General features: G+C 43.0%; 1 protein-coding gene across 1 annotated transcript; it reads right to left on the bottom strand.

The window, feature by feature from the left end:
* Window positions 1-1,640: 1,640 nt before the first annotated feature.
* Window positions 1,641-16,649, bottom strand: T265_14702 (hypothetical protein; the record flags this gene model as incomplete). The annotated part of the gene is made up of 8 exons (XM_009174852.1): window positions 1,641-1,832; window positions 5,372-5,452; window positions 8,091-8,214; window positions 10,642-10,859; window positions 12,871-13,034; window positions 14,551-14,703; window positions 16,430-16,532; window positions 16,596-16,649. Coding segments are annotated over 8 exons (1,089 nt in total), but the record flags the coding sequence as incomplete, so codon positions are not given.
* Window positions 16,650-18,648: the final 1,999 nt, after the last annotated feature.

Genomic DNA, 18,648 nt, shown 5'->3' on the forward strand with positions numbered 1-18,648 from the left:
CTGTTGAAACGTGACGAAATAAACAAAGTGCTTTCACTGCAAAGAATCATTCAGGATCCCTGCCTTCTTGCATACCTTCCAAGCAACATTTTTGTACATATCAGTTTTTTGGAAAAGTAGTTATTGTTTTGTGTACTGAATTGAATAAACGGCTCAACTTTAACTCAGTTCAACATAGCACTGTATCCAAAACACTCAAATCTAAGCCAGAACATGCTAGCAGAATGAAATCAGCATAATGATACAGACGTGAAGAAAGAAAATTCTCTAATCCCATCACCCAAACATTACCGTGTAGCTAGATTTCAATCCAACCGGTTACAAACCAACCTGGATGAGAAAACAGCAAACTGTGTGCAGTTGGCGGTTAGTCTTGTCATATCGCGCCCTTCGCCCTCTATAGGAAGTAGTCACGAATTTTCGAAGAAATATATTTTGCAAGTTCCTGTCTAGACAATTATCTTCAGCAAAGAACTCATGATTTCATCCAGTGTTTTCGCGTAGTCTTTGGTTTTGAGTACGCCACCTACATTTATCGAAAATAAATGTATAGCATTTCGTGATCACCCTCGGGTTTGTGAAGACGACCGTAAAGTGGGATCCTGGTACACCTCCCAGAGTATAATCCTCCGGAGTGGAGATCGATTTGTGCTAATGCTACATTTCAGTGCTTATTGAGAGCACACAATCATTTCCTCGTCGGTTCTAGACCTAATTCATCACCATTACCGACAACGACTCATCTGTCCGGTCATTCAGAATACGTGTCATTGCCATTCGTGCAGAGGCTGTTGGCCTTTTGAACTGGTCATGCATTTGAGTCAAATTCATGTGTATCCGTTCGCCTTCATTCCTCATGAAATTATGGCTACTAAATCAGGCTGGCCAGCTCCTTCCTGAGCCAAAGCTGCCACTTCAACAATATTCAAGACTCGTAACGCGTGGCGTCTGCAAATACGTCCTAAAAGTAGGCGTGTCGATCGAGGCACAAAGAATGACTAGCGGGAATAACCTGCACGTAAACTTGTTACGTTTACGAAAGCTTTGGGCTTGTCAAGTAGACAAAATCCGTACTTTGAGTGGATCAAATTTGTGTTTAATATACCTGCTCAACCATAACCATACCGAATTCGGGAGTGCGCCATTGGTGAGTTTCACTCAAGCTTACTAACAGTGCTGTTTTTGAAGGAAACATTGAATCATTTCTGGAGAGGTGTTATCAGAAAATGCCAGTCCTATAATCCTCTCTGATAAACGCTCTCCTCGTAATTCCCAACCTGGTGTGTCGAATTTGAATGAACAAGTGATCCGGATTTCGTATATTGTTACAGGCAGTCGTTTGAGCGTGCTCGAACTTCGTGTTCCTTACCAGTGGGATAAAAACAGTGGTTCGTACCTTGCTTTCGAGAGACACAGTTGCTGTAAAATAAAATGAAAAATTGGTTACAACAGGTATGATAAATTAAAAAACATTTATACATCTTATGCCTTGATTTGGTAGCATTCAGACTGTTCTTTATGCCGGGCACTAGAAGATATAAATTTACTCAAATACACACCACAGAAATCAGTGCGAGTTATGCTGCTCATTTGATAGTGAGCGAGCATTGAATAGCAACATGTGGGCAAATAAAGCTTACCAGCTCCGTTTCAATGAGTTTATGGACCTCTTCAAGCAGACGTTGTGTTGCTCTGTAATACTCACCACGTTCGGGCCAGTTCTGGTCACGCTGACGACGGTATTCAGCGAGTGAGTTCACGCTCGAGCGAAATTTGAAGGTTTTTTGCGGCACAGAAGTTGGCTCAACTTTTGCAAGCTGTGAAAATGTAGGCTGGAATTTTAGAAAGTAAAACGGAATCAATTTTTACCGTTTTTTGGTAAACGAAACGCAATAAAATTGGAATTCAAATAGATAGGGTTACCCTGCTCATCCCAACATGTTGGAATTTTCTGAGCATTGAATTAAGCCTGAAAAATAGCAAAACAGCAATGCAAACCAAGGGATGGATAAGTCCCATTAGATTTCAGGACAGAAGGTATGGTGACCAATTATTCAACAACCTTCTTAAATCCGAAAGTCCCTAAACACTAATCCAATAAAGAAAGGATGGGTGTGGATTTCCGAGTTCCAGATTCCAACTGCTGACATAATCACTCTGGCTCGATTTTTGGCGAAACACAAATCTACTTCACACCCTTCTTAACTACGTACTGCAGTAGCTTAGCAAGCAACGCTAAATTGGCACCGCTCATTTTATCGCTCTTTAGAGAATACTTTATGCCTGTGCACCAAGGCTGCTTTTGAAAGTGATTCCGCACTATTCATAAAACAGCTGAATATTATTTTTGAGTTGGGCTATGTGCCTCCTTTCTCCCATGCAAGTGAGAAAAAATTGCGTTTAAATCATTTGTTCTTACAAATTCGAATCTTCTTGGTCTGTTCGACTTGAAAAATCCCAAACTGTTCCCAAGTGCATGTCGCTTCGGATAATGTTCTCTGCTCAATGTTGAGGACCGAAGCTCAGGGAAGCCTTCACGAAGTTCAGTTTTGAATTCGCGCCTCCGTTTCTTCGCATTGTTTGTTTTGTAAGGTTCATATTGCAGCGCAGCGTAGCACATTTTAACCGGGTAACTGGTTATAGAAGCTTCCGAATCAGCACAAATAGCACTGACTGCTTCTGCTTGCTCTTGCCTATTCGGACCCACACAGGCTGTTGTACACCAGTTTTTGTCCTACGTGCACCTACGCAGCTGGAAAACTGCGCATTGGTTGGCCAGTTCATTTTGCCGCTTTCCTCACATCGTCATCTATCTTTGTGAGGTCAGATCCAAAAAGTCTACCTCTCTGACTGGAGTGCGCTCACACGCGTACACAGTTCACCTAGGCTGTCTAGTACTTTGGCATACAAACGTGTCCCAAACTTCACCGCTTCGGGTTATCAGGTGGGAAAGTGATGAAGAAAACAGTTTTCAGGTAACCCAGTGGTGTCGGTTTGGACGAATGAAGTCGGAACAGTAATCAGCCGGGTATCCACGATGAGAGTTTTCGAAGTCACCCTGGTTTGAAAAGCATATTGAATATCCTCCTCAATCACTTCCTGGGAAAAGGGACAACAAAGGACATACTGTACTCACTTGCCAGTGAAGCTGTTGCTAACGGTAAACTCAACTAAATCCCAGCTGAATCTTTATCCTGTGATAATTGCCAACTGAACGTGTTGTAGAAATGATGGCTTATGTTTCAGGTTGCATGGTATTTGAGAGAGCGCAACATATTTTCTTGGCAGAAGGAACCATTCAAAAGGTTTTTGAAAACTGTCTGGCAGTCCACGATCGACTGCGATCCTCTCGATGCTCAACATAGACGGAAGATTTAGCTGAATTTCAGTTCTGCAAAGGCCAAATTAGTTTCCAAATAAGTGTGTTTCACAAGTTGCTTTCAATGTGGGCTCGTGTGGAAAACAGGGTTAGCGAATATACACTCATTTGCAAACTAATTTGTTTTTTTCAAGAGACTCACCTGGAACCCAGCTGAATCTCTCGGTTGTGATGTTTGAGGCAACTGAATGTGCTGCACCAGGCCGCCTCATGCTTCAGTCGCTACGATATTTGAAATATCGCGATACATGTATATCTTTGTAATGTACTACTCATAAGGCTGCTGAAAATCTGTCGTCAGTCAACGACCAGTTTCGCCCTTTTTGGGGCTCAGCAGGTAGGCGCAGTCCCCGGGTTTCCGTCAACCTTATGTTCTACTTGAAACCAAATTTTGCGAAATTAGCGAATATACACTCATTTGCAAACTAATTTGGTTTTTTTTCGAGAGACTCACCTGGAACCCAGCTGAATCTCTCGTTTATGATGTTCTCAAGCAGGGTTGATGATCGCGCTTACCTGATGAGCCCCAAGAGAGGTAGAACCGGTGTTTGGTTGTCGAATCTTTTTCAGCGACCTTAGGAGTAGTGCGCTACCTCAAGAAAAACGATGAACTGTGTAGACTGTGCAAAGTATTTTTGACTGGGGTCAATAAGTATGCCTGGAGAATAACAGCCATGGGACTACCTCAAGCCTCTTTGAAAGAACAAAACGACGGTAGGGACAACTTGCAAGATCAAAAACATCCAAGTGAAGTCACATAGTACGAGTTTAGCAAATACAAGAATAGGCTCCTCTGGAACAACTGACGCGTCATGGAACCAAGAACGGAAAACACAATTTTTTCGATCTACAGTGCACCGTTTCCTCTCTGTAACATCACGTTCTGAAATTGCACGGTAGTCCAATCACGTGTACAATTATATCTACAAGTGTATGGACATCTGCCCGTATTTCTTTAACGTTCAATCGCTGACTATGTTGTTGTATCCGAGCGAGAAAGTAAATTGTTCAAGAGAAGTTGTATAGTATAATTTATCCGCTTTTGCCGGTTTGAATAGGTTTGTATTTGGTGGATAAAAACAAATCCAGGATTTTAGTCCAACTTTGTTTTGTCCAACAATTCAAGCATTCCGCACAGAAACAGCGTTCCACGTTTATCTGGCTGGGTCTATGGACAGATTTCACTGAGGATTTGGATGGGTTTGATAAAAATGTGCACACAGTTGGTTTAAGCTTCTCATGTGCTTTCATAAACGGTTTAGTTTGTTCGGACAACTTGCTATCTTCGGAAGCAATGCTTGATCTGATCGGATTTCCCAGATAAGAGAATTAGGTGTGCTTGCTTTTCCAGGAGTTTTAATGTGAATCAAAAGACCGAACTTGATAAGTGATAGACGGGACCCCTTTTCTCCTGTGCAGTCCTGACTCAAGCTATCATGGGCAGCTAACAGGTTTTGGAGGACTTACCTCACTGATTTCGTACTCCAGATAATTAAGTACTTATTGATTGCGTTGATCACATTAGAAACACGGTTCTCTCTGATTTGAAGGTTTTCTACACTTTCAGTTGGGCATTTGTAGACGGAAGGGGATTGTATCCTACCCAAATGCAATCAAGAGATGTGACTATCTTGGGTTATTTCCGAAACGCATTGAATGGATGGGGTAATACCTCCGGCAAACCATTTCTTGTTACGTTCTAGGATGATTTTTGGATACGAGAATCAGTCCCCTGTCCGTGAGGCTGTCATGTGCTGGAACGAGTTAGAGAGCACTGAATTCATCAGTAATCCTACAAACTGACGAGAATTTGTATTAATTGGGGTTCACCTTCACCGGAAAGGCCACTAGATCGAAACGAGTAGCGTTTTTTCTGCGAGGTAGTCTCCTTTGGGATCACTATATTAGCAAAAAAGAAGCTTCAAGAGACTAACATGAACTGACTTTTCCAAAGTGGTTTTTCTGAAGGTAGCCTGGGCAAATACCACTTACCTCTTCATTGTCTGCATTAAGTTCCCTTCGATAATTCAGAAAGTGACCGTCAGTCAGCCGAATGGTGAGTCGCGAATAAGGCTGTAAGTCAATGGAGACCAAATTTTTTCAGTTGACTTAAGTCAGTTACGGTTGAATCACAATACACCACCCTAACTAACAAGCTATTCCATGCATTGCTCAAGCTGAGAGGTCACTTCTTACTTCACGTGTGTGTAGGATGACTTTCCAGGGTATGGAAAGAACCTGAAGCCTTACCTTGCCGCTACAAAAAATCTCTATTCTATGTCCATGTTGGGAACAGTCGTCAGCTGGCGTTTTCTTTCCAAACAAACAACAGTCAAAAGCAGGAACTCCTTTAGCTGCAGGGTTGTTCATTGGCAAACACGAACTAAGCTATTACAAGCCATTAGATACGAAATTAAACATGTATTCTGTACAGAGAGTTTGTTAAGTGAACAATCTCAACCGTCTTCTTGAAATTTCCTGGAATTTCATCTAACATTAGACAATAATAAACAAACACTGCAAAGTGGGCCCGTAATTTCGGTAGTTAACGTCACCTTCCGTTAGATGCGGACCCAGAAAACCGGACCCTAGACTACTCGCATGCTTCACCAGTAGTATGCACCATGACACCTCTTTTCAAAAGTTCCCTGATTTTGGCAACAATCTGACCCGTAAAATGCGGAATGAGAAGCGTTTTTTGGTGAAAAAGGGCGTACTTGTTGAGATTCGACATTATTTGACGTATATTCTGAGGTGCATACGTACCGCGTTTATGGATTCAATCTTTGGGCTGGTTGCTGGTTGTTGGTTTTCGTGGTTATGGTATGCGATCTATATACTCCGTAGAGTGCCCTCTCATCTCAACAGCTAATCTCATGTGACCGACTTCTTTCTCAGCTGCTTATGATCGTCGCAGGTGTGTTTCTCTCACTGGACTAGTGCGTTATTTTGACACGACACACCACAAGACTAGATCAGGTCTTTTCACTGGAGAACAGTTCAGTCTCCCAAGGAAACAAACACTGTTTTTAATAGGTGCTCTCATAAGCAGACGGGAGGACGCCTTATGTCAGAATGTTTTTAAGTGACTGATTTAACCCTACTGTGTAATTTTAAAAAAGTGGCAGTGCCGGGACTCAGTTTAGCGTTACTATGACACTCTAGTTGGAAGGCACGTCACTTTCCAGAGGTGACTTTGTAGAGTAGGTAGGTGGTACAGGTAGGTAGTACAGGTTCGCTCACTGTATTTGAGGACCTCGCGAAACACTTATGTGAAACGTTTCAGTACTTAGTCGTTTATCTGGTTCCTTTCCATATTTTATTATTCTCGATCGTTCTACTGCTTAGGTGGGCAGCTTTTCTAAATGTAACATACTCACACGGCCTTTCGTCCTGACTCGCCAGAATTGGCGTTTTAGAATGGGTCTCTCAACTCTGCCGCAAATAAACTTGATGGCAAACGGTGATTAAACCGAGTATCAGTTGAACTTCTCTCTTGAAAGAATCTCATTGAGAGGGTGCTCCTTCGAAGAGACAGCTGTGGAGTGTCGAATTGTTTCCATGGTTATCCCTTATCCTCCTTCCACTTCCAGATAAGTTATTCCTTTTGGAGGACCACTGTATTTGGAATGTCTTTTGTCTTCGACTCTTATTAGGTAGGTGACCAACATCTATGAATAAATTCTGCGATAGTAAACTAACCCGCTGCTGTGCCAACCCGCCGTCACTGGTCTCTTCTCAGCTGGATATAACTTGATCCTTCCTACGCGTAAATCCTTATTTGTTAGGATAACTCACTATTTTCAAGCCTATCCTGGTCATTCAAATCAGAGGATAGCATGGGGCAGATACATAACGAGTTTACAAAACAACGCTGTTTTGTTGTTATGCAAACATATGCCTTCACCATAAATTTCCTTGTCCGTAGTTTTAAAGTTGATCTTATGCTGGCGAAGAAAACCGCTGGATTTTTACTATCCAGTTCGAAATGCTTCACCAAAGGAAACCCAAAAACAATGTTTGTCTGCAGGTTCTGATAGGAAAGAAATTTAAAAAAATTCCGACCTACCTTCGGTGAAATCGCTTATAGCCATAGGGTGCAAATGAAACTTTATACCACAATGCGATAAGGTGGTTGTTTTCACCTCAAGGAGGCATGGTTGTAGTAGAGGAAGGTGTTTATTTAAGGGAAGAGGTAATGCACTTGCTGCAATAACCGTAACGCCTCAGCTAAATTCACCCGTGCTAGCGTTTCTTTCAGCAAAAGGGTCACCAAAGGTACACCGAGCGTATTCAAAGCCTAAAACAAGTTAGAAGCGCATGCGCTGCCTGCCGTGCAAAGACGGCATTCTGGAAACTTGGATGCCTTCTGGCAACCGGCACTCAGCGGACCTTGAAACACGAACGCCTCGAGGACCGCTTTCGACCAATCAGATCTCGCTTTAGTGCTGGACAGCCAAACGAGCCGATCTTCCGACCAATCACGTGCATGTTGTGTTCGTTGGTCGTAGCAGTGCCTAATTGCGAGCGATAAGGCGATTTTTTGTGTAGGATTCCGTTTAACACTTGCTTACAGATGCTTTTGCACCAAACGCGCCAACATTCCGGCAACGTCCAGCAACTTGGACTGTGGAAAAACTAAGAAAACTTCACAGCCCTAGTTTAATGTGCGTTCTTGACAAACGAGAAAAACCAACACTTGGCAACTCACAAAGGGCTTTGGACCACGCAAAATCAACGCCTGTTCTGATTTTCTCTGAACTCTCCGGAGCCAATGCAACTGAATTGGCGGTGGAAAAACAGCCAGTTCATGGATTCCATAACGTAAGAACTTCCTGGGAAGAACGGATGAGTGTACCTTTAAGTGAATAAGTCTGAACGTCACTTTTCACCAATTTAGCTTAAGGACCTGAAAATTTGTGTTTTACCGTAAGTTATACACCGTATTTGAGCGGCTTGTGATTTAATCTTTGTTTTCTAATGTGTTTCTATAATATATTTAAAGAAAAAGGGGAAGTCATCTTTTGGACATTACAAGTAAAATTAGTAGGCTAATGTTGAGCAATACCTGCTCAGGTAGATGAGATTTGATTCGCGTGCTTTGAAAGTACCCTGTTTCGGTGATGCATGCGATCTTTGGCGTTTTTTTTCGCGCATCCGGTGGCCCAATTCTGTTTAACTAGGCGGACAACACTCTAGCCAAGCCAGTCTGCTGGCTGCTGATCAGGTGCCTGTTGATCTGTTCGCCCAGCTTGGCAATTGGCTTGCAACGCATTACCAAGCTGGTCTGCATCCGATTGGACAGTAGCAGTCCATACATTCAATGGTACCTCAGTATGATAATAAATCCCCCAGCAAGCTGTGGAAACAAATATCCCTTCAGTCAGCTCAACAGATACCATAAAAGCGTAGATGTAATTATTAAAGGAGATGTGATGGGACTGCTAAGCTCCGGACGTGTTGGAAAAGGCCAAACGTCCATATAACAGGTACAGAGCGTGTGTACAAATGCTCTTCGCTCTACGCCTGCACTTTATACAGAGAACTTAATGCAATAAAGCTCGTCTTTGTGGAGGCAACATTCACGTGATTCTTCAGTAACTTCATCCAGTATTCTTGTGTTCAAAATACTTCTAGGATTATCAGGTTCAAACAACTGAAAAACTCGCGTTTTTGGTCTTGTTCGCAATCGGTGAATCCTTCGTGGTTCCATCCATAAACTAAGAGCGTGCACTACTGAACTAAAATCAAGACATCTCTGCAGAGTGTTAGAGTTCCTCATTCCGTGTTTAACTAGAGTGTCCATGAAAGGACCATTACTTTCCATCACTGTACTGCGTAGAACAGCGTCTTCGGTACTTTCGTTCCTCAAAGGGGTCGAATTGTTCAAACTTTGGCTATGGCCGTTTCCCTTGTTTTCTATTCTATTCACCAGGAAAGCTGTGACAGTGTATGGTTAAATGGTTGCATTTTGCACTCATTTTCAAAGGCTTTGCGTATGTCTGTGGACCATTATTTGTCTGTCAACGTCACAAGTACCCAAGTCGCCCTGTACACAACGTGTCCAATGTCTTCTTGCCTTGCGTCCCTTTGCTTAAGCGTAGAGCAGTTTGTGGCAGCACGCGTCATTTTGCACACTTGCAATTGCGTCATCTAGAGGTGGGGGTACGAACCTGATGACCATAATTTTTCTGTACCCCCTTCCACCCTTCCGTTAGTTTCACGCTCCTTCTTTACGGTTCGGTAGTTTTCCTCTAAGTCTGATGGTCATCACGAAATAATGACATGCCCCGCTTCCTCTCTATACCGGTGGTTGATCGGATGACAGTTTATCTGTTCACCGAGCTTGGCAATTGGCTTGCAAACGTTTAATCCCCAGTCGAGGAGACATCGTCAGTGCGCAGTTGAATGGATTTGCTCAATAGTTTTACCTAAATATACTGACCAACCTCCACGATTCCCACCGTAATGACTGCTATAACCACAGTTTGCTGTCAGCTGTCATTCTTTTGTATGTACGCTCTATCTGAATGTTTTAATACTTGGCCAGTGGTTCACACTACCCCGTCTGCTGTTTTTAACAGTTCTCATGTAAATACGGATGTATTCCGTCACGAGTACAGATGTTCCTGCTTACTCCTTTCTGCCTTTGGGTATGCATGATGTGACTTAGCAGCGAAAGCCTACCCTGATCAATCCATCGCACTACACCAGATCCCACATAGGCCCTTTCCATGAAGAACCATTCAGTAATAGCCAGTAATGTAAAGCTGGGAGTGTCTGTATCTTTTCTGATGCGCATCAGAACAAAGTTAACCGGCGCTCGAAACTTACTGTAAATTAATGTCCAGAGGAGTCCGTCTATCAATATCGTTTGCCGAAATATTCCTGGTTTCTCAACGTTTGATAAGAGTACATATAAACAGCCAAACTACAAAGGTGCTGATCTTTACGGATTCATCTAGAAAAAAGCGTTACAAACAGATTTTAAAAAAAAGTAAAGGTCTAGTTGTTCGTTTGGGTGTCAAAAAGTATTCATTCGGTCCAAGCCCATATGCCTTTAATAGTAGTAGTAATAATGATAATGATCATTCAGCTGTAGCATCCTTTCGGTGCCTAGCTGCCATTCCCCCCAACCGGGTGGCCCAAGCCTAGATAGGAGGGATCAATATGCTGAGGCTGTGTATGAACCACATGTACTCATTTTATAGAGCATCACTAAAGGTAACTTGCTACACTGATAATTCATTAACCCATCTTACCTTTCAAGGAGTCGAATCACGGACCAGCCAATCATATGTCTGGATTTTATTTGACGACGTTTCGCCTCCCAAATCCTATTGAAATTCTTCTTCTTTTTCGGTTTAAACCACGATCCACGATGTCCAACGAATATGTCTCCTCCAATTCGAAAACCCAATGGGATCGCAAACAACTGAATCACCAGTATGGCATCATCATCTCCATAAGGCTTGGTTAGCTACAAAGCAAAAGCAAGATTCCATTTCATCATACTATACTGTCTTTCTGGTAGATTTGCAACTCAGCTCTGATGTTTTCAGCTAGAAGTAGACCCTCACAGGGGGTGGACTTCAGGGATTTGACACAGAGCAGTGACTTTGGCGTCGAGAACAAACGTTAGTGCGGTGCTAAACTCTGGACCAACTTTTCTATTTTTACAACTTCACCGTTTTATGTCCGTATTATCTCCCGTGTTCGCCGCAGACTTGTAGCTGGGGCGTGTGTTTCAGCACAGGATACGTATTTTATTATTTCGCCACTTACCAGTGAACCCCGACAATCAAAAAATGATATGATGCAGAAATAATCGCTTACAGTTGTTGCACATGTGACAGTAATCTTATCTATGTTGCCAGGTCTTCAAGTCTGGTTCATCCAACATAACCTCCGATCCGAGCAACCGGAACCTTCTGCAAGACAAACTTTCCAAGATGGACATCGGAGGTCACCTTCTGTTCTTCTCAAGCATTAACCATTCCAAACGACAGTTATACTTTCATACGAGCACATATTTGTCGTAAGCTGTCACATACATGTGTGGCCCTGTAGCAGGGAGTTGTTTTGTCACCGTCTGTTCATTTGCTACACAGGCTCCTCAGGACATGACGGACTGTGCACTTTTACGTAACTTTCAGGTGACGTTACTCTTGATAGAGCGTGTTTGTAAGAACCGTGCACCTGCTCATTCACAGAGAACATCGAAGGTGCATATCAACGGGTAAATGAGGCCCAAATCTATCCAACTGCATTTGGAGTTTGTTCACGTGGAGGCGAAGTAGATATTCTCGTACCAACTGTTGCCTTCTACCTAAAGTTAAATGCATACAGTATCTTACTGGAATGGTCTCACCTGAATTACAGTCGCATGAACGAGTTGGTCATATAGACATACTACACTACTCATAAGGCTCCTGGAAACTCTTCTACAGCTCATGGACATCACAAACGAGAGATTCATCTGGGTTGCAGGTGAGTCTGCCGTCAAAATCAAATTGGTGTGCTGATGGGTAAACAGGTCGCAGTGATAGTGTTATGTAGATAGTGTTATGTCATGAACAGCCCTCCTTCTCTTACTTCGTTTACCTGAAATAGTTCACTGGCCACTACTTTAACAGCTATGTTATAATCTTAAACGAATTGCTGGAAAGGACATCACCACCAAGTGGTTCCTATCAACTTCCAACTTAAACCTGGTTTGGCTTCCTAGTATCATAATCGAAGGAAATACAAATGACCGCGCAAATGAAACAGTAATTGGTGAGGATTCACCGTCATCCTCCACCTCATCATCAGGACAGCAACATCACTGTTCACACTGATACTTCACTGCTGTACAGCCGCAAAGTTTGTCTTATTATATTTAAAGCCTTGGAAGATAAACGAGTAAGTGAGGGAAGGGACTTGGCCTTAGTCAAGCATTCTTGGATGCATGTACCTCCAAACACTCAGTCAGGATCTGAAAGAAAGTGTCGTTTACTGGTTGATTTACATAATGCTGACTTCGGTTACTGACTCATTAACAGGCGTATATAGAATTGGTAAGGCTTCAGTCCATATGTATGATGAAATTGCCCCAGCCGGGTACTAAATGGGGCCCGTCGTAGACAATAGTCTATCGATATTCTTCCACACTATGTACAACACATTCAGAAGACATGAAAAACAAAATAAACCTTATTGAATATTCTCACAAAAAAGTCTCAGGGCATACTGTGGAAGTAAACCAATTGACTACAAGGATCTCCCAGAAGTCTCCAGCTCTTTCATTCAGATAAGCTCGAAAACAAACATTCAGACCAGCTGCTGTTCAAGTCAGAGATTGATTATCTCCTCTGGAGACCATGTCTACCTGATAAACCCCAAGAATGACGAAAAAGATAGCTAGCTGTCTTCAGTACCACTGCATCAATTGCATATGAAGCAGACTACTCAGAACTCCAGTAAGTAGCATAGAAACACAACAAACTCACTATTGCTTGGGACGTCCAGACAGGGTCAGACATGGGGTTTATCGGGTCCAGTTGGTAGAACAACAAATCATCGTCAGTGCCATAACCAAGCTCTCTGTTTTCCGAGAGTATTCTGGCGTCTGGACCTCGCATGACCTTCCCCAGTGCGAAGACAAAATCACCGGCTGAATGTTGGAGATATGTAAGACAGTCAAAAATCGTTGGTCATCTGGTTACATTCCTATGGACAACGTGTACCCCCTAGTTACGAACAGCGATTCAACGTGTACATGATATGTATAAAAATACCATTTACAAATAGATGCGTGATTCTTAGGTTTGCATTTACCAGAGCTGGACGTGGTTTTGACCATCTATCACTGCACAGAAATGTATGGATTTACAATCAATACTTTTTAAAATATCGCCTCTTCAGAGCTAACAGATGAAGCAGAATATATTGTGTTAACAACTTCTATCTGCATAGATGCTTTGCTTAGATGAAGCACAATATGGTGACCGCGATAAATAAACTCCATTTAAAAAGAATTAAACAGTCAGTTGTTGGGCGAATCAGCGATAGGCTAAGTGCACTGAAGAGAATGAACTCCGGAGCCACCAAGAGACAAGGTAAAATTGAGTCAGATGAACTGTTCAAATAAGTTGGGCAAATCAATCGCAGTCATCTCTGAAGCCAGGACAATTCAGACGCTGTGATAAGTCCACCACGAGTGCTTTCGCTGTGTTCACGCATTAAAGGCAATGAATAGGGCTTGGCTGACAATGGATGTGGGTAAACAGGTAGAACTGACGTGCAAAACCGATTATAACTGGTGCAGTTTTTGCCGATGGACCTACTCACTACTTAAAATGATACCTTACTGCTCAAATAAGGTTAGCACTCTGATCTTTGTGGTAATTTACTCAATAGCAGGAGTATTCAGTGGGATCTTCGTCCTCACATTAGAGGAATACACCCAAAGAAGCCACTTTTTAAGAGCCAACAATTTCAGAATGAAAATCTAATAACGCAGAAAAATCCTCTGACCCTCATGCAGCAAGCACTTTACCTGGAGACAGACTAATATGAGTAGGAGTCAGAGAAAATTGGCCGTTGATCTGTTCGCCAGGCTTGACAATTTTTTTGCAACTGAATTTCACCGCATTACCAATTACTGAGTACAACCCACCCTGAATAAAATGAACGGTCGCCGTGACAGTTGGGCGACGATGACTGAAGGTTTTGTGCTTTAGCAAAATGATCAAGGTCGTGAGTCTTGTAAAAGTGGGACATAGCACAGGGTACACATACGTTAGTAAACGTTTTAAATCAAATAGGGTAACAAGAAATAAAGAAACTGACAAGAGGGAAGTGGTCCACACGGAGACCCGGGACCATCGACCAGTGGCTTGATCGACATCAGAAAAAGCTCCAGCATTCTATCTTTATTGACATTTTTTCAAAAGGTATCGACGGTGTATTGACTGGTTGTTTCTGACGTCACGTACAATCTTACAGTGGTTAGCGGGTAACCTTGTCCCATTCTAGCTCCGTTTTGCCTCCAACAAGGAAACAGAAATCTCAAAGTGCGAGTACTTTTCAATGGTATTTCTCACTTATGAGGATCTGCGTTTTGCAATAGAGAACTAATCAGACTGTGGTAAAGAACTGACAGCGGAACGGTACAATCGATAACTTACGTTTTATTGATAGATGAGTTGCCTTCAGCACGGACAACTCAAACCCAGCACGATGGTGATAGCGGAATGGCAGGATGGTTGTTGCTTGAACGGGGTCGTCTGTGCTCAATTCCTCGAGCACAAACTCTCTCATTTCGCTTTCCGAAGGTATGTCTGTTTTGTACAGTGACAAAAGGAAGGACGCCCCCATAATACGTATGTGGACTTAATAGGATTGTTGATGCCAAGTAGATCAACGGGATACTATTCCCGCGGTGGTTTATGAATAATGGCCCCTTTCTCTTTTTTGGATGGGATAGTTTTTATAAGCAACAAAAACTGATGGAAGGCAAGGAACCAATAACAACCCTAGGCTATGGTGTTAACTATTCAGTGAAACAACGGACTCTCAAGCGCTGGCTGCCAGTAGTCGAATACAAGAGTTGTACATCACGAAGAGCAATCACATGGTCAACTTTGCGTCTCTACTTTACACTTTTCAGGAAAACCATTGTCCTCGTGCGCTGGCGAACATGGCCACTCTCTTGCAGGCTAATAAATTAACTAGATGATTCTACGGCTTCAAGAACGAGCTACACTTAGACGAAATACCGACCGCGTATTGTCGTTACGTCATCTATACTCCGTGAGGGCGGAATTATCCAAGGTGCTCTACTAAAGAAAATTAGTATTCTCTTCAACTCAAAATCAAATTTGCCTTGTCTCATATGGTTTAAGTAGTCAGCCGTTTTCATTTTAGTACACAAAAAGACAGTTTTCATGGCTAAAAATGTGTGAACCAGAAAGCATTGTGATTTCGTTTCAAAGTTAGGTTTGTTCAAATGCGTAAACTTTGGTTGGCAGCAATAACAAAGCACAAAACTCTGGTTTGCAGCGTAGAGTAAACATTCAAACAAAAGTGGCCAAAAAGTACAGAAATACTCCAGTGAAAACGAGTAAGCGACAACCGATTACTTTATTCGCACAAGGCAAACATCAGTCCTTGACACAAAATTCTGAATGAGAATGCTCCCTAGGAACCTCCAACGACCAGACAGCAACAAGGTCAACAAATTCTCAAACCACCTAACGAAGACAACTAGCGTTCACCTTGAAGACGAACAGCTCTTCCTACATATTCGAAGTTTTTGTAACAAAATAAGCCCCATCAACAGCAAAGATAGCAACATCAATGCTGACACTGATGTTTCACTGCCTACAACCATAAAATTCATCTTATTTAGTCTTCCAACGACCAGACAGCAACAAGGTCAACAAATTCTCAAACCACCTAACGAAGACAACTAGCGTTCACCTTGAAGACGAACAGCTCTTCCTACATATTCGAAGTTTTTGTAACAAAATAAGCCCCATCAACAGCAAAGATAGCAACATCAATGCTGACACTGATGTTTCACTGCCTACAACCATAAAATTCATCTAAATATATTTAGTCTTAAAATGGGAAGAAGAAAGAAGGCTAGGTGAAGGAGACGACCTGATGCTGGCCTGTTGTAAGCGTTCTAAAGTGCATACCCCTCGAAGCGCTCAGTCAGATACTCTATAACAAATTCACAGCACGAAAGCCATTGATATTAATCAGGTACCATTTCTTTCAATGTCCCTCATCGGACATGGGGGTGGTCACGGAGACCCCATCTTGGAAGGCAGGCTGCACCAACAAAACCTCAACTTCTCGTAATCCTTTCTGCTAAGTCAAACATTGTTCACCCCGTTGTCTGTGTCACGGAGAACAACAACGATAGACCCCGTTTTGGCATGCCACATGACCTACATGGCTGAACCACCGAAGTTGATAGTAATGGATATTTTCCTACTGCAAAATTAAATACCCGTTTTCTAATAACCCCCTATTGATTTGTTTGACGCCACCCTACACCAGCAACTTTTATGAAGCACCGGTGTTCAAAAGCCAGAAGACGTCTCACTTTATCTGTCCGCAGAGGCCACGTCTCGCAACGATTCAACAACACTGCCTTTTTCTGTAGTCTGATAGACAGGGCCGTCGAATCTCAATGATATAGCATTTTGACGCCATAAGTGACGCAAAGCAGCGGCCGTGATTCGGACTTCTGAGATTTAAGCACTGATTGTGTCATAACACTTTCGTCAGAGCTAATTCAACTACAGAAGTATGTAAAATTTACCATAACCTCCAATGATTCTACTTGATGTGTAAGGGGTTAGTTTAGAGACTGTGTATTATGAATCATGGCTTTGCACTTTGACGGTGTAAGACGCAGGCCCAAAGATGGTATGATACTCAAAAGAGCCTTTGCTTCGCCTTGGTCTTCTAAAGTTAGGCGATGTTGTCTGCATACTCTAGATCAACAAGGTCCTCACCAGCAACAATTTGAACACCGAAGTTTTAAAGACCTTTGAGTGTTCGCTTCAGTTTTTAATCAGTGACGAAGTTGAACTTGAATGGAGACAGTGGACATCCTTGTCGAACACCGCTTCTTGTATGGAAACTTTTGGAGAGTTCACCATATATTCTCACACGCCCAGAGGCAGCTGAATGTAGGGCGGAATAATATCCACAAACCTCTCGACCATCCCTTGTTGAGCTAGTGTAGTTAACAACACTGACCAATCGACAGAAGCGAACTCACTTTTGGAGTTAAGGAACACTAAGTTTGTGGGTCGTCTGTTCATATGGCATTGCTCAAACGCTTGAAGAAGTCAGGAAATGGTCGACGATATCTCCACACACCATCTCTCACAGTCCAAAGATTCACGTGGTGTAGTGAGAGGACGAAGAATCAGTGATACCAGAATCCTTTTCACAACAGGAGTCCAACTAACACATCTGTGGCTAATGCGAGTACCCTGTTGCCTGAAAGGGTCGCTTTCTTCCGGATGGACACATATAAACTGTGCAAGAACTGGCCTTGGACTTTACTGAGCAGAGCAGGTGCAAGGTCGTCAGGACCGGTGGCATGGTGACGACTAAGTAGTGAATTACACACATATACTTATGAGGTTGAAACGGACTCTACATTCACGGTCCACCTTTCTTTTGAAGACCAGGATTCTGGATTTGTGTTCGGAGGTAGCTAAATGAACTGCTGTGCCCGGTGGTCCAAGCGTTCTCCATTGCTACGTGTAAAGTTCGTTTTGGTTTCCGATACTTTCGCCGGCAATAAGCTTCCAAAACCCCCTCAAAAGAATGAGGTGGAACAGCCTGAGGACGTTTCCATAAATTTTCGCACCCTCCATTTTTTTATCCATTTGGGTGCACGAAACGCCGCTTGATTCCTCAGGTTGAGTTGTGGTTGTGGCCAAAAGGATTCTGTCGCTGCTCCCATCGGTCAACCAGTGTTTAAATGAAGTTGGTTGGATAGTTCAACAAACATAATTTCCTACTTTGAGTAGCAATTTGGATATCTATTCTCAATGGCCAATAATATCCGACATTTGACTATCCGGCAGGAGTTCGAGCAGCCGGTTCTGATAGGTTCGCTAGACTTCTGGGTCCGCCAGCTCCCTAATGGCTAAGTAAGGTGTGCGCGTTTTGCGTGGACCTGAAAAGCGCAGTGAAAAGCAACAACACACAGGTGCACGTTTGGAATCCGCGCAGGTATTTCAGAAGAAGCGGTAGGCAGGAGTCGACCCTCACCACTGGTAACTGATGGCGATGTGGTCGATTTGGATCCGGGACTGATTCATTTGTGGGCACAACGTCATCAAGCGATTCTGCTGTTCCCGAACTTGGTCTTGCAACCGAACAGTCTGCGGTCGACACACTTCTGAAGTAGACGATCATCGTTGTCTTTCCATCTCGTATCCAAGCCAAGACGACCACCCAATTGGGCCTTAGCAACGCTTAGTCTACCTACCTGGGCGCTAATTTAGCCACCAACCAGTCCATCGTAAAAGAGAACCTAGAGCATCAAAGAAACTATCTTTGGCAGATTCAGAACTATGGTCCGTTGGAGCGTAAACTGACACAATACACAGTGTCCGACGGGGCCCACTTCCTCGAGATCCTCTCCCAGATGTCAAGCGAACCGCACAGAAGCGACTAACAATGGGTATCTAATCGAGTGAAGACCCAACAGCAGCTATTGAATTATTCATCCAATCAAATGTCTACTG

This window comes from Opisthorchis viverrini (genome assembly GCF_000715545.1).
Source record: "Opisthorchis viverrini unplaced genomic scaffold opera_v5_247, whole genome shotgun sequence".
NCBI classification, from domain to species: domain Eukaryota; kingdom Metazoa; phylum Platyhelminthes; class Trematoda; order Opisthorchiida; family Opisthorchiidae; genus Opisthorchis; species Opisthorchis viverrini.